This window comes from Cynocephalus volans, chromosome 5 (assembly GCF_027409185.1).
Source record: "Cynocephalus volans isolate mCynVol1 chromosome 5, mCynVol1.pri, whole genome shotgun sequence".
Taxonomy (NCBI): Eukaryota; Metazoa; Chordata; class Mammalia; order Dermoptera; family Cynocephalidae; genus Cynocephalus; species Cynocephalus volans.
In genome coordinates, this window is record NC_084464.1 from 66,918,925 (window position 1) to 66,935,004 (window position 16,080).

General features: G+C 36.5%; 1 protein-coding gene across 2 annotated transcripts; it reads left to right on the plus strand.

Moving 5' to 3' along the window:
- The first annotated feature begins 881 nt into the window (after window positions 1-881).
- On the plus strand, window positions 882-14,847 carry KIAA1586 (KIAA1586 ortholog). 2 transcript variants are annotated; one of them, XR_010023694.1, is made up of 5 exons: window positions 882-988; window positions 1,531-1,614; window positions 6,190-6,270; window positions 7,174-10,286; window positions 14,569-14,847. XR_010023694.1 is itself a non-coding variant. In XM_063098075.1 (4 exons), exons 1-4 carry the CDS (start codon window positions 968-970, stop codon window positions 9,352-9,354), a joined length of 2,367 nt encoding a protein of 788 aa, XP_062954145.1. In that variant the 5' UTR covers window positions 882-967; the 3' UTR covers window positions 9,355-11,002. The 2 variants fall into 2 exon arrangements, 1 of the variants encoding a protein (XP_062954145.1); XM_063098075.1 differs by lacking the exon at window positions 14,569-14,847 and having other exon boundaries at window positions 7,174-11,002.
- Window positions 14,848-16,080: the final 1,233 nt, after the last annotated feature.

Here is a 16,080-nt window from a genome sequence, read left to right on the forward strand (position 1 = left end):
AGTTATGCCAAAGAGAGAAAGACTGTGGAAGTGGAAGATTCCCTGGTGCCTTGCAGCCACTTGTTGCTCTTATCTTTCGGGTTGCTAGAGTTACTCCCCTGTTTTACACAAGCATAGCATTCTGTTCCTTTCCCGTTCTCAATTGCTAAGCAAACTATGCAGGGGAAATATGGTAACTATTAAAGCCAGAGCTCTGTAGTCCAGGAGGATGGAGCGAGTTCTGACCAGCATTCCTGATACCAAACTCACAGGTCTGGCTGTCTGCCCCCTTTCAAAAACAAACCACTCAAAAGTCAAATGTTGGTGAAAATGGAAGTCAGCTTTTATTCAGGAATACCAGTGACCTGAGGAGAGGTGTTAGGCTAACCTATTTCCCAGTAAACCTGAAGGAGAATGGCCAAGCTAAAGACATCTGAAAGACTCAGATTTACTTAGGAGTTTTGAAAGGGGGGTGGAGGAAATGGCACATGGGAAATGAAAAGCAGGATAGAGGGGCACGTGAGCAGCGAGGGCTTCATGCTAAGTTAGAATAGACTTAAAAAAAATTCTTTAATTGAAATCTATTGATTGTGCATACTTATGGGGTACAGAGTTATATTTCAATACATGTACACAATGTGTGATGGTTTATTTAGGGTGATAAGCATATTCATAATTGCAAAGCTTAATCATTTCTTTGGGATGTGCACATTTGATCTCTCTTATAGTTGTTTGGCAACATGCAGTAAATCAATATCAATTGCAGACTCCGATGTCCACTGTACACCAATAGGGCTTATGCGTCCTAGGAAGCGGATTTGCGTCTCTCTCCGCCGGCGGCGTCGGCGCTCACGCAGGGGCGGGTCGTGGCGGCGCGGGGAGGTGCAGGGCGGGAAGGGAAGTCGTGGCGGCGGTGGCGGCGGTGGCAGCGGGACGGCGGCGGCAGGGAAGCAGGGGCGCTGGTGCTGTCACTTAGGCCGTCGGAGAAATGGGAGACCCCGGGTCGGAGGTGAGTCGTGGAGCTGGGCCTTGGCGTTCTCGGAGCCGGAGCGCGGAGGGGGTTGCGTTTTCTCCGGTCCGAGGCCTGTGCTCGGCCGCATCCTCGGGGCGATGCTCCTCAGTGTCTCGGGCCGAGCCCCGCTTTGGGGCCTGGTGCGCGTCTGAGCGAGGAAGCAGCAGCGGCAACAATGGCCGCCCGGCCGCCCCCGGCCCCCTGCTCGGGCCCCGGAGCGCCTCGTTGCCGCTGCTGTGCCAGTGGGAGCGACATTTTGAGACAGGCTTGCCCTTCAGGAGGGAGTTTGCATCCGTCCTTCCTGAGCTGATGCGGGAACTGTGAGAGCTGGTAACTGGTTTCCGGCGTTCGGTGCCGACGGCTCCACGGACGCCGTGGCAAACCCGAGCGCACCACCTTCTGCTCTTAGTGGGGTTTGCGTGAAGTTGTGCTCCGTTAGTTTTTCCTCAAGGGCGTTTTTGTTTTGATCGTTCCTTTTGGAAACTCTTCCTGTAAGTACGTGGCTGAATAGATAAGCATGTTCTGGCTTATTTTTATAGATAATAGAATCTGTTCCTCCAGCTGGGCCTGAGGCGTCTGAGTCAACTACAGATGAAAATGAAGATGACATTCAGTTTATTAGTGTAAGTAGCCCCTGATAATCGGGTTATTCCCAGAGTAAAAGACTGTGGTAAGCCATTAAGTAATTATGTACCTCACCTGGTCATTCATCTTTCAGCAGCTAGTTATGAATGTCTGATGCTTAGGAGACGTTGTAGAGCGTGGCAGGGGATTAGGAAATTTACCAAAAGAGGCTTCTGAGCAACCACCATAGCCATGGCAAGGAGTGTGGCCTAAAGAATGTGTGGTGCGTGTTATCAAATCAGAATGGGAAATGAGTTATTCACTGACACATGAAATGGAAAGAAAGTTTCCTTGTATTTTTTAAAAAGTATTTTCCTAATACATGTGTTATAAAATTTAAAAAAAAAAAAAAAAAAAAAAAAAAGAATGTGTGGTGCACTTAATCTCGCCTCTCCTGCCTTCATTTAGAGCCATTTTACACTTCATCTAGACCAATTCTGGTCTCTTAGACTACGTGTTTTTAAATGAGGCAAGGATATCTTGTCAGCACAGAGGGAAGGGATGGCTAATTTGGTAAGGAAGGAGATAGAAAACAAGAAAGGTTGCAAAAACTCAAAGTCTTAGCATTACGTAGCTTCATCACATGAAGGCAGATAGCCTGAAGACTTGAGTAACCTCTGAGATCATCATGTTACAGCATAGTGCAGCAGTTGATGTTCATAATGAAGAATGCTGCATCAGGATCATACTATATTTTTCTGAGTTTATTCCCTTTGGGACAGTAGTTTTTAAGCATTAGTAAGTGTAAAAAGATTCCTGGGCCCCACTTAAGACCTACTGAATCATAATTTCAAGGTGGGGCCTAGGAATCTACATGTTGGAGCAAATGCAGAGACATGTGGTGCCGGTGTCAGTGGGTGCTTCTCCAGCTAACAGCTCACCACGGGCCACCGTCGCATTGGAGTTAAAGACTGCTACGGCTGGCTGGAGGACACCAAGTGCCCTGTGGGTTCCCTGTTGGTGGTGGTAAGGGGAGAGGGCTTCCCTGATACTGGCTCGGATCACTCGTTCCAGTTGTCGTTAGGCACCACAGAGGAGGAGTTCCTGTACAAGCAGAAGGATCAGCTGGACATCCTGGTGCTGTCGGAAGTGAAGGTGAAAGAGATGAAGGGCAGCATCCACCACCTGCATCTCATCGAGGACAAACTGCTCAGAGAACTGCGTGACAAGAATCTGCCACTTGCCAAGGCTGTTGTCCGAAAGAAACATGGAATGTGCACGGGTTCCCTGTGACCTGCCGGACTCCTGGATTCCTTCCAGCCCAAGAGGACCTCACGCTGCTGTTAAACTTCCCTGTACTCCTGGGGCACTGGTTGACAGTACTATAGGCAGTTGGACTTTGCTGATGGTCTGGCATCCTCACTTGTTTTCTCCTGAAGCAGGAGTCTGGGCCTTAGACTCTGCACTGGTGACACCAGAAATTATGACTTTGTCTACCCTCCCTCTCCAGTTTATGTTGCAGATTCTGATTAAGCAGAAGCTTCAGAACCACTGAACTTAAAACTTACCCCTAGGAATGCAGGTGGGCTACCCAGGGATTATGGGTTTGGGAAAACTACACCTTATAGTTGGCCAGCAATGAGATAAAACTCTTCTGTATGTAATGATAAGAGATCCAAGTAAAATCAGTTCTCCTTTTCATGCTTTTCCTTCCCAGGTACAGGCAGTGATTCTGCCTCCTAGGACCTCCCTCCCCGGGAAGCCATTTACGAAGGGATATGGGTGACCTGCTGATGGGGGTCCAGCTTGCCGTGGACTTAGGTTTATCCTGTTATGTTTGCTACTGGTTACAAATTCTATTTTCTGTACAATTAAAGTTTTCACTGTGTTTGGCAAAACAAATTAAACAAAAAGTAAGGTTTCTAAAAAATAAAAACAAAAACAAATGCAGGGACATGTGAATCTCCAAACACACTTTGGAAAACATTGGTTTTGAAAACAGAAGAGTGTTTTGTATTTTGGGATGATCACCATTAACTGTTAAAGTTTTACAATAGCTGTGCTTAAAGTTGTGTCTTAGCCAACCAAAAAAACTAATTTCTACCCCCAAACACTCTGATTTCTGTCATTAATCGAAGTTTGGTACTAAGGCTGTATAATTTTTCTTTAATAGAACATGTCTAATGACTGTTTTTTAGTTGCTGTAGGTTTAGGGTGACTTTGTAAATAATTTATCTTTTAAATCAAACAAAATTTCTCAACATTGTGGTGTTAACATTGTTGCTGCTTGTTCTAGTTGGATTATGTAGATTCTTTACAAAATCATTTTCTTAATACTCTTTCCAAAATGTTGTGTATGGTTCTCTGTTCTTGACACTTGGAGCATTTATAAATTTGAGGTCACCAAGAGAAGGTTGTATGTTGATTCTGCCTTCACTGTTGTGATGAGAAAGCGATGTGACTGTGGAAATCAACCATGGATTTTGTTTTTATACTGAAAAACATTTGGGAAGAGAATCCATGGGTCTTTAAGAAAAATAATGTTGGTTCTTCCTGACCATGGTATGAAAACAGGAATGATTGTGACAATATGATCTTATTGTTTTGTGCAACTATAAATAGGAGTGACACACATTGTCTATTATCTATGTGCCTTCTTTGGAAAAACACAGAAGGAATCTACAAAATTAAGGTTGGAAAAATAAATAGGTATAAGTTTGTGTAATACCTTGAAGAATAAATAATTATATTGTAAGTTCTGACTAAGTTACTATATAAGCTTTTGTTCAGCTGAAGCTTAAAACTCAATTTATATTTTATCTTAAATATAGAGAATCTATTACACTTTTGTATACAAAGTTTTATATGTCCAGCTTTATAGAATGTCTTATATTTAAACCTGTTCCAATTAGAGGATCAAAGGTTTGACAGCTCCATATCAAGAAGTCAGTTGCATGCTCTGAATGGAATTGCACTACCCAAAATAATCTAGTAAAAACATTCCTGTTGCATTGAAGTGGTGCCCCATAAGAGACAATGATAATTTAATTCTACTTTAAAATACATTCAGAGTCAGAATCTACTACTTTGCTCTGTAACCCTTTCCTATACTGGGCTGCTCCAGGATATGCTTATTTTTGTGTGTTTTTTATAGCACCATCCAGTAAAGATAAAATGCTGCTGGGTATAGTTCTCTGCTTGAGGGTTCTCCAGATACAAAAAAGAACATTAGTATTACTTCTCGATGTATTCTGGTTTGGATTCCTTAGTCTTTTCATATAAATCTTGATTTTCTAGCCTTTGGTCTGCATTATGGCACAGGATTCTCTTTGTGTTCTGCCATGTTCTGCCATTTGTAACCCCAAATTAAACACAGTTTGCCGAAAGAAAGGAATGATAAAGCTTTGGAGGTATAAAAGAGCCCTTATCTTTGATGTAAATTTTATTGAAATATAGTATATATAGAGAGAAATGTACTTCCTCACTGTTCTCCTTACTATCACTCTGTTTTAGTACTATATTAACATTTGTCCAGATTGATTACCTTGTTTGCATTCTTCCCACACTTCATACTCTCCTATATGATTGGTCTTGAAACAGGGCTCTAATAATGTTGTTCCCATTTCAGTATTATTTATTGATTTTTTTGTATGTATAGAGTAAAATCTAGGCTTTCAACCCAGGCATCTCTAATGCAAAAGTCCAAAATCTGAAATGCTCCAAAGTCCAAACCTTTTTTGAGCACAAACATGGTGCCACAAGTGGAAAATCCCACACCGAACACATTATTTTTTTTACTGTATTAATGATATGTCACACTAAGTACTTATGTGTGAGTAAGTGTAAGAAAATGATTGCTTATTGGTAGCATATAAATTCAGAATCATGAATGATGGTGATCCCAAACAACCAGATTATCCAAATGACAGGCTGAGATAGTGACACTTCTGCTTTCTGATGGTTCAATGTACACAAACATTGTTTCATGCACAAAATCTTTTAAAATATTTTATAAAATTACCTTCAGGCTATATGTATAAGGCATATACAAAACACAGATGAATTTTGTGTTTATACTTGGGTCCCATCTCCAAGGTATCTCATTAGGTATGTGCAAATATTCCAAAATCCAAACTCCGAAACACTTCTGTGCCCAGGCATTTTGGATAAGGGATACTCAGTCTGTATGTACGTAAAGAAAGGACCAAGAAGATTCAGAGTTTGATATTTGAGTGTATAGGGATGTGGAGGATGAAGCAGAGTTATTGATGAACTCCATGATTGGAAGCTTAGATATCTAGGAGATTATTGATAACCATTCCAGTTTAAAAATATTATACTATGAAATCTGTGTCATTTTAATACTATCTCTGTACTATTTCCTATTCCCAAAAGAATCCACATGGCTTTATCCCTATACGTAGATTTAGGCTCTTTTGGGGTTTTGTCATTATTACTTCCCTGTGCTTTTTTGTTTCTGATTATTCTGTACCACTTAGAAGATTTCCTCCTCAGAGAAGTACTTGCCAATTCCAACAAGAACAACAACAACAACAAAAACCTCACTAATTGTGAATGCAGGTTTAATCTGAATGATTGTTCATGACTTGTAAATTTGCTCATTTCCTTTTTAGGAAGGACCATCAAGACCTGTTCTTGAATACATTGATTTGGTCTGTGGCGATGACGAAGAGCCTAGTACCTATCATAGTGATGTAAGCACATCATATTTGTGTTTTTCAGTTCTGTCATTAAGTGAAATAGTGTACTGGAGGTGGCTTGAACTGGCTTGCAAGAACTGATTATTGAATTTTCAGGAATTTTGTGAGCCGATTGTCAACATAGCAATTATTAAAAATTAAAAGTATATACACGTACAAGTACAGAAATTATTATTACATTTAGGGTTAGTACTCATCATTTCCTAATATTTGTGCACTTGAGGTTATTTGCATCTATTGTACCTACACAGTAAAAATACTACATAGTAGTGTGTTGCTGAAGCATGGTGGGAGTTTTTACCCCTTGGTCATTAGTAAAATACAAATCAGGGCTTGATTTATTTGTTGATTGTCTGAACTTAAGAAAGTGAAAGATAAAATGTTAATGCATATTAAACAGGGTGATGTGTCTCTAGCTGCTAGACTATATGCAGTACAAAAATTGAGATAATTGCTTTGTAATATATGAGAACTCTTCATCAGTTCAGCAAAGATATTGATGTCATTGATGAATAAGTGGAACTCTAATACATGTCTTTATTGTTTCACTTCCATCTTACTCATTAATGTAAATTAAAATATCACCCATCCTTCATGTTAGAATTATACTCATTTGCAAATCAAGTGACCAATCTTTCTGCCAAATTGGATGATAACCATTCATAGTCAGATTTTGTGACACTATTGCTGGCTGTAGGATTTTAAAAACTGATAGTGGATATTTCAAGGAATAGTAAGTTACATTGAAGTTATAGTTATAAACTGAAATTCAAGATAAGTGTTTTGGTTTAAAATATATATTTTAAATTATATAAAGAAATCATTAAGAGAACTTTTCACATTAACCCTTAAAGTGTTATCATGAATTTTGCTTACATATGTAAAATTATTTTTCAGATTCTGTTCCCTAAAATGCCAAAACGAGAGGGTGATTTTTTGCGTTTTTTAAATGTGAAGAAAGTGAAAACAGACACAGAAAGTAATGATAGGAACAAAAGCCTTTGTGGACTGTCTAAGTCAAAGGAAGTAAAATTTGAATATATTGAACGACCAGTCATTGAAGAAAAGCCATCGTGTTCATCAAAGGAAGAAATAGATAATCTTGTCCTTCCAGATTGTTGGAATGAAAAACAGGCATTTATGTTTACAGAACAGTATAAGTGGCTTGAAATAAAAGAAGGTAAATTAGGTTGTAAGGATTGTTCAACAGTTCGGCATTTGGGGTCAAAAGCAGAAAAGCATGTCCATGTGTCCAAGGAATGGATTGCATATTTAGTAACCCCTAATGGCAGTAATAAAACTACTAGGCAAGCTTCTCTGCGAAAAAAAATTAGGGAACATGATGTTTCTAAAGCCCATGGTAAAATTCAGGATTTGTTAAAAGAGTCAGTTAATGATTCAATTTCTAATTTGGTGCATAAACAGAATAATAAAAATATTGATGCTACTGTAAAAGTTTTCAATACTGTTTACAGTTTAATTAAACATAATAGACCTTTATCTGATATTGAGGGGACAATAGAATTACAAGAGAAAAATGGAGAGGTCAATTGTTTAAATACACGATACAGTGCAACAAGAATAGCAGAACATATAGCAAAAGAAATGAAGATGAAGATATTTAAGAATATTATAGAAGAGAATGCCAAAATCTGTATCTTAATTGATGAGGCATCTACAGTTTCAAAGAAAAGCACCCTAGTAATTTATCTCCAGTGCACAGTTCACTCAGCTCCTGCACCTGTTATGTTATTCGTTGCTTTAAAAGAATTGGTGTCAACCACAGCAGAGGGTATTTTCAATACATTACTGACTACTTTAAATGATTGTGGCTTTACAAATGAATATTTGAAAGCAAATTTAATTGCATTTTGTTCTGATGGTGCTAATATAATGCTGGGGAGAAAATCTGGAGTAGCTACAAAGTTGTTAGAAAATTTTCCTGAAATCATCATTTGGAACTGTTTAAACCATCGATTGCGATTGTCACTTGATGATTCAATATCTGAAATAAAACAAATTAATCATTTTAAAATATTTCTTGATAAAATTTATTCTGTTTATCATCAACCTAATAAAAATCAAACCAAGCTTTTAGGAACTGTAGCTAAAGAACTTGAAATTGAAATTATTAAAATTGGCCGGGTAATGGGACCAAGATGGGCAGCATGTAGTTTACAAGCTGCCATTGCTGTATGGCATGCATATCCTGTGTTATATATGCATTTTTCTCATTCTTATTCTGGTTTGGCAAAGAGGTTAGCTAACATTAATTTCTTACAAGACCTTGCTTTAATGATTGACATTCTTGAAGAATTTTCTTTACTTTCAACTGCATTACAGTCAAGATCAACTAACATTCAGAAAGCACAAAAATTGATCAAACGCACCATAAGAGCTTTGGAAAATTTAAAGATTGGTATGGGAAAGTATGAATCTCAAGTTGAAGATTTGATTAAGTCAGATAAGTTTAAAGATATTCCATTTAATAAAAATAATAAATTTCATGCTCTTCCTAGGAATATGTTACTAGAAAATATAATTCAACACATGAATTTACGCCTTTTATCTGACAGAAACCATGATGAAAGTATTTTTAATTATTTTGACTTGTTAGAACCTTCTACATGGCCTTATGAAGAAATAACTTCACCATGGGTAGCTGGTGAAAAAAAATTATTTCGTTTGTGTGAAATTTTAAAATATGAAATTGATTTGAATGATTTTCGGGAATTTGTGAATAATAATATAAAATCAAACAATGTTTCAGTTCCTATGACTATACAAAAAGCTAAAAAGATAGTTAACACTATTGCAATCAATAGTGCTGAAGCTGAAAGAGGTTTCAATTTAATGAACATAATTTGTACAAGAGTGAGAAATAGTTTAACAATAGATCACATATCAGATTTAATGACAATAAATTTATTGGGGAAAGAATTAGCAGATTGGGATGCAACTCCATTTGTTAAATCTTGGTCAAACTGCAGCCATAGATTGGCTACAGATACAAGAGTTCGGCAAAAATCAACAAAAGCCTTCTATGAGAATCAATTGGCTATATGGAACTTAGAATAAAAAGTATCTTATATGTTTTTATCATCTGTAAATTGTAAATTATGTGTTGCACAACTTTTATATACATTTTTTTTTTTTTGAAAGCTGGTTAAACTCTTATCAGCATGTTACTTTTAAAAGGCATTCTCTAAAGAGATAAAATGGGTGATAATTGTTTTCAGGAACTGTAGTTTTTTAGAGATTGGCCCATGTCTGCTGGAGTGTGTCATAAAATATGTATTCCAAGAAGTCCTGTACAGAACTTCCAGCCATTTTGACTTTTGCACTGTTTTACTTTAAGTAAGGATGCGAAAAAATACCATGACTCAGATAAGTTCTAAGCCCTTGAGGTTATATCAAATAAAAGAGAAATAGAATAAAAGCTATAAGCCTTTTGGCTCATTTCCATATCTATGTTATCCAGAAGTGGTCTCTACATGTCGCCAGTAAGCACTTGAAATGAGTTCAGTAGGATTAAGAAAGTAAATTTTTATTTAATTCGAATTAAATATAAAAACTGAAGCAATGTAAAATATTTTTCTGCTTAACTCTACTTTTTTTATGAATATGTTTCACTTTGTTACCTTGTATAAGAAATGATTGATGTAGCATGCCTGTCAGACTTGTGTCATTTCTGATGCTGCATATAAACATGTTACTGATTTCGTGTTGACAGATGGATTCAATACAAATTATTTTTTTATGAATTGATGTAACATTATAGCATGTTTATCTGAATATTTTGTGCAGACTATAAGAATTACAGTGATACCTGTGTATATCATAACTGGTAATTGAAATACTTTTTTAATTGTAATTAAATTATTTTTCTAGTTTACACATGAATATGAACAAATTTTTAAATTTAAAATGAAGGCATACTGAAAAAGAATCAAGTGGAGATGCAGAAGCTAGTACAACTGGAACAGTAAACAAAAAGAGACTGGAAGAAGGTATGTTGCAGATTTCACAATGAGTGACAATTGCAGTTTGCTGTGGCAGAGCAATAAGAAAAATTTAAAGATAAGTGGGAAATATTGAGACAATTTCAGCAAATGCAAAATGAATTGGATAAATTACCTTTCATAGGTCAAAAAATCAATTAAATTTAATCATCTGAAATCAGAATGAATTAAATTTCTAAAAAAATGGTTTTTTTAACAATTTTAAAAGGATCTGAGTTTGTAAGTTTGGCCAGGTATAAAACAGCTTGGACTATTTGTGCTCAGTTTTCTGAAATGGTCTCTATGATAAGTGTCACAGGTACAGTTAAGTGTTCATTTTATATAAGTGCAAATAGTATGAATTAACACCAGCTTATAGGATTGCTGAAAAAATTACAAGAAAATGAAATTAGTGATCTTGTATATTCTGCCAGTTGATGGAATTGTGGAGGAGTTCTACTGAACTTTTTTACTGATAACTCCAGTTCAAGATTTTCTTTCAACAGGAATGCTAGCCAAATGTTTAATAATCAAAGACCAAAAAATGGCAGTTTGATTTGTTTTCTCCCCAATATCACATGGCATATGAATTATCTAAATACGAAGCTCCAAGGATAGGAAAAAGCTTACTTGTGTCCTACCTAGACAAGTATTAGAGTTTATGTTGAAATCAAAACTTTTATAAGTAAAAATCATTAATAATTTTACACATTATTCTAACATGAATCAGTATGCATAAGATTTTACTTATATTTGACAGTTATATAAATTTATTGCAGATACTGCAGGAAAAACTTGAAAAATGCTTTATTGATAAATTGCTTTTCAGTTTTCTTAGTAACTGTATTCAGTGTTAACAGTACTGAACTGACACAAGATTTATTGAATTTACTTATCTTACACTTGTCAAACATGCTTTTGGTCTGAAGTAAAATTAATTATTTTTAAAAAGATGAATGGGATTTTTTTAGTGTGGATGTGAAAAATAAAGAAAAATGTATGTTTGGAACAATTTGGGTATGTGAGTTTACTTTTTTACCTGTGAGTTTTATGAAATTTATATATAAATCAATTATTTGTGATGAAAAAGGCATTCAGAGGAATTGTGATGTGCTTTAAGTTTGGAGACTTAGCATGCAAATGATCACATTAGTAACTATATTGATAATATGTTGAAATATATTTTGGATATATTTGGTTAAAACTATTTTGGATATATTTGGTTAAATAAAATATTATAATTAGTTTTACCTATTTATGTTTACTTTAGTATTACATATGTGGCTTGCATTATAGTTGTTAGCAGTACCCTATATGATGTTTATTCTCAAACCCAAGTTTCTCCAATCCATATCTTATTCTTGACTTCAAGATCCATAGTCACCTGTCTTTTCATCATTTTCCTATCATCCCATAGGCATATCAAACTGAATACGTCCAAAGCTAAGTTTATCAATCTGTCACCATATCTGTTTTGAAGAATGGTCCCAACCATTCCCCATGTTGCTCTGACTAGAAACTTAGAAGACATTTGAAACCTTTTCTTTATCCAACTTCCACTGTCTCTTCCACCTCTCCCACTGCAGTTATCTTAGTTGAAGCACTTTTCTTGCTTAGAGTGCAATAATAGTTTCCTAACAAGTGTCCCTGCCTTTGTTCTTGCCACTTCTTAATCTGTCCTCCACACAATCTCAGGGATGGCCAGTCTAAAGGACACATTTATTCTTACAACTTTTATTAGTCAGGACCATGTTCAGACTCAGCAGGAAATGCAACTTAGATCGTTTAGATGGATTTATATTCTTTTATAACAAGAATTCTGGAAATGGCTGCATGCTTTGCTTAAGTAGCTCAGTAGTTTCATTGTGTTATCTGGATGGTTTTTCCCACATGGATGAAGGATGGCTGGCACAGTTTTAGACATGCTCGATTTAAGGCAACATGACAAGGAATGAAGCAAACTCTGTATGTTTATCAGGATATCCAAGGCTTTGCCAGAAGCTTTTCTAGTAGATTAACATTTCCCTGGCCAGAACTGTGTCAACATGGCCATCCTCACTGCAAGAGAGGCTTTGGATGTGAGCTTTTACCTTTCCTAGCTTCTATAGTAGAAGTGAACAAAAGAGAAAGAGTTAGGAATGGAGGGTGGGTTAGCCTGTATATGAGGTCTACCATATTTCTCTTCTACTGAAAATCATTCACTGGCTGCCCACTTTCTTCTTGATAGTTAAATTCTACTTTTATTGTAGGATTGTAAAGAGTTTGTGCCCTCCACGCAATACTGAGCTAAAGGTAGCTGCCATTAGCCTAGGTATGAAAAGGGCACTCTAAAGATGATCTAATAGGATCTCTCTGTTTTGTATGTAGTGAAACTGAAGTTTCAAGAGGTTATGTGAATTGACATGGTCACATGAACAGATAATCAACACCGCAGTATAGTTCTTTGTATTTACTATAATGTTCCAGGGCCTGCAAATGTGATTTTAAACCATGTTCCATGTTTTAATATCTAGGTGACCTTTGGAGAGTTGATTGATATCTCTGAACTTCACTTTATTAATGTTTCAACAAGGATAGTAATAATTGTATCATGAGTGGTTGCAGGTTTTGTGGAGCCTATTGACTATGGAATTTGGCATACTCTGTTTAAGAAAACCCTCCAGAAATTATGAATACGTCATTAGATACAATTTGGAATAATTATTTACACCAAGAAAATAAATCACTACATGGTTGACAATATTTAAAAGCTAACAATATCACAAAATGGGGGGGGACAATTTTTTATTAGTTATGGCCTTATAATTTTTTTCTTTTGCTTTTATACGCCTATTCATTTGACAATTTTGTAATATCCATTTCTTTAGGAGGATAATTTAGAGTATTCTCTAGCATAGTTGATGGGAATTTACTTTTTATTTTTGACAGTTTACAGAGGTATTTTTCAAATTCTCAACTTTTTATTAGTAATACAATGTACATTTTAGGATTGTTATCAAATTTGAGGAAACATCTACTGAGTTTCATATCTGAGCTATAAGATTTCAGAGCATTCACATTTTCTGTGGAGTGAATGCTCTTATATATTCTTTGAATTGAATATACTCAGAGTATACCTAGAAGATATCCCAACTCAGATGGCCAGCGTATTAGTACGTTTTGTGTTGCTATAACAGAATACGTGAGACTGGGTAATTTATAAAGGACAGAGGTTTATTTGGTTTACAATTCTGGGACAGCTGCATCTGGTGCGGGCCTCAGGCTGTTTCTACTCATGGCAGAAAACAGCAGGCAGCCAGCGGGGACAAGCAGATCACATGGCAAGAAGAAGCAAAAGAGAGAGAGAGAGAAAGAGAGAGGAGGTACCAGGGTATTTTAAACAACTAGTTCTCTGGGAATTAATAGAGCAAGATCACACTTAGGCCCCCCTCTGCCAGGGAGAGCATTAATCCATTCATGAGGGATCCGCCCCCATGACTCAAACAGCTCCCAACACTGCAACATTGGGGATCAGATTTCCACATGAGTTTTGGCGGGGACAACACATCCAAACTCTATCAATAATGTAACAATACATGGAAGAGATTTCAGAGCACAAAAATATATCCCAGTCACCCCTTAACAAGACCCAACAAATGCCCACTACCACTCTTTGGTTACAGTAGGAGGGGAAAGTACAAAGGAGGGACAGTTGAAATGGAAAGAGGCAGTAGTCTTAACTGATGATGGTTGAAATATCCTATTTTTGCAAAGTTAACAAAAATGCGTAAACATGTAAATAAATAAACCTTCCTTTTTTGGAAGGTATCCATGCAAGTAAACTGTCAGTTTCACAGTAATTCTGCCTTTGACCTAGTTCATTTGCTTTTTTTTATTGAGTTTTGAATGAGGTAAGGTAGACTAGGGAAATTGCCAGACACTTATGCAATTAATAAGCATAATCTGAAGAATGATAGAATAGTGGATAATTTTTTAAGATGGCTGTTGAGTATGTATGTATGGAGGGGAGGGTATTTTTTTTACTTTGTCATTTAAATTTTCCCCAATAAAAAGTTTTTAAAAAATCACTTGAGAAAAAAAATAAATGTAAAATACTTTAACTGTTTTATATGTTGGAATTCCCCTGAATAGAGTGTGTAATTTTTAACCCACCTCAATAATAATAGCTACTATTAACTTGTATTTTTAAGCAAAAAAATTGTAGTAGAAACAAAAATAACGTATGACTATTAAAAATACTATAAAACAATGCCATAAATTTGCCCTATCTTAAAAAATTTGCTTTTCATAGGTATTAAAACAAAGCATCTTCAGTTCTAACTCTAGCATTGGATTTTGTTGGAGAATCTGCAACCTGCCTGACAGTGAGCACAGAGAGCCATGTATGGTGACAGGCTGTAAGACATCTGTAACATCTCTGGGCATTCCTGATGGAACAAGAAGCTTGCTGAAGAACCCGCATGTAAATTCCACCCTAAATATGAGTGGTGCATCAAACCAGAGAATTTCTACCGGTCAAATAAGCATGTAGTATGGTTTCTTTGGAGATCCACATCTCCCCCTCCCAAAATCCAATTGGTATATGAAAAAATTTTAAATTATATTTCTACTTCAAACCGAATTCTAGAAAAAAATAAAGAGTAAAAATTAAAGTCAAAAGAAAAATTAACATTGATGAATATTTTTGTTCTCTGAATGAGAAGGACATTTTATTACAATGGTAGTTGAGCGAAAGTGCCAAAAAGAAACTTAATTAATGTATAAGTTCCTGCATGTGTGTTCTGTAGTTTTCCTACGTGGAGGTTTCATGTAAAATTCATTAAGAATTTTACCCTGTGGTTGATGTGTGGTCAGCATTTTCATCCGGTCTGTGACAATATTTTTCATGTGAATGTTTTTTATGCATTTGTCAAATTTTCACATTTTTTCTTATGAAATCTCTGTATTGATGCTGTTTCATAGCCTTTCTTGAGCACTTATTTTTTATTGACATAGTTTTTCCTGGACCAGCTATTTGCAGGAGGGTTCATGGGTGATGAGAGGAGGTGAGAGGCCTCAGGGTTTCTTTCCAGGCTTCAAACCTTTCAAAGGCTCTCTCTTTGCTCTCACAAAGACCACTTACTGATTCTGGTGGGTGTGGCTTCTCTGAGAAATTTTGTGTGTAGTCCTGCTCCCTTTTATTCTCTGATCCAAGTTGAATCTGGAAGTGTTTCTGTCACCAACCCTACACTCCCCAGGCCCTTCAGCAGCTACCAACAAAGGGCTTCAGGGGAGCCCTTCACCTTCAGGGAGTATGTTTTTGCTGAACCTTTCTGAGATATGCTGCTGAGAGCCCTCCAGATACTTTCTGTATCCCAACTTCATGACTTTTGCTGAAGTTCAACTTGCTGCAGCCCTGCACTCCCTCAGAGTTATGGGTTAAAGATTTTGGATTTCTGGGTGATTTCCTCTTTTTTCAGGAAGTATACTTTTGCTGATTATTCTCTTTATGTTTTCTTCTTAATTTTAATTGCTTTTCCTTTGAATTCTGTTGGTTTTATCTGTCACCAACTTGCTGAAAAAAAATGGGGCAATATTTTTTTAATCTATTTTGTTTTTAATTTTTCCTTTTGCTTTGTTTGTTGTCTCAAAGGAGAGGGAGAGAGATAGTAAGGCTACCTAATGATGGGATCATACCAGAGAGGTCCATCCAGTGTTGCTCTTCAGAAGCCTAAAGCAATTCTGTTTCTCATTCTTTTATTCAGAAGCTGCCTCCGCATACTCCTCAAGCCTCTTGTAATCTTTTTTTTCTCTGACCTACTAG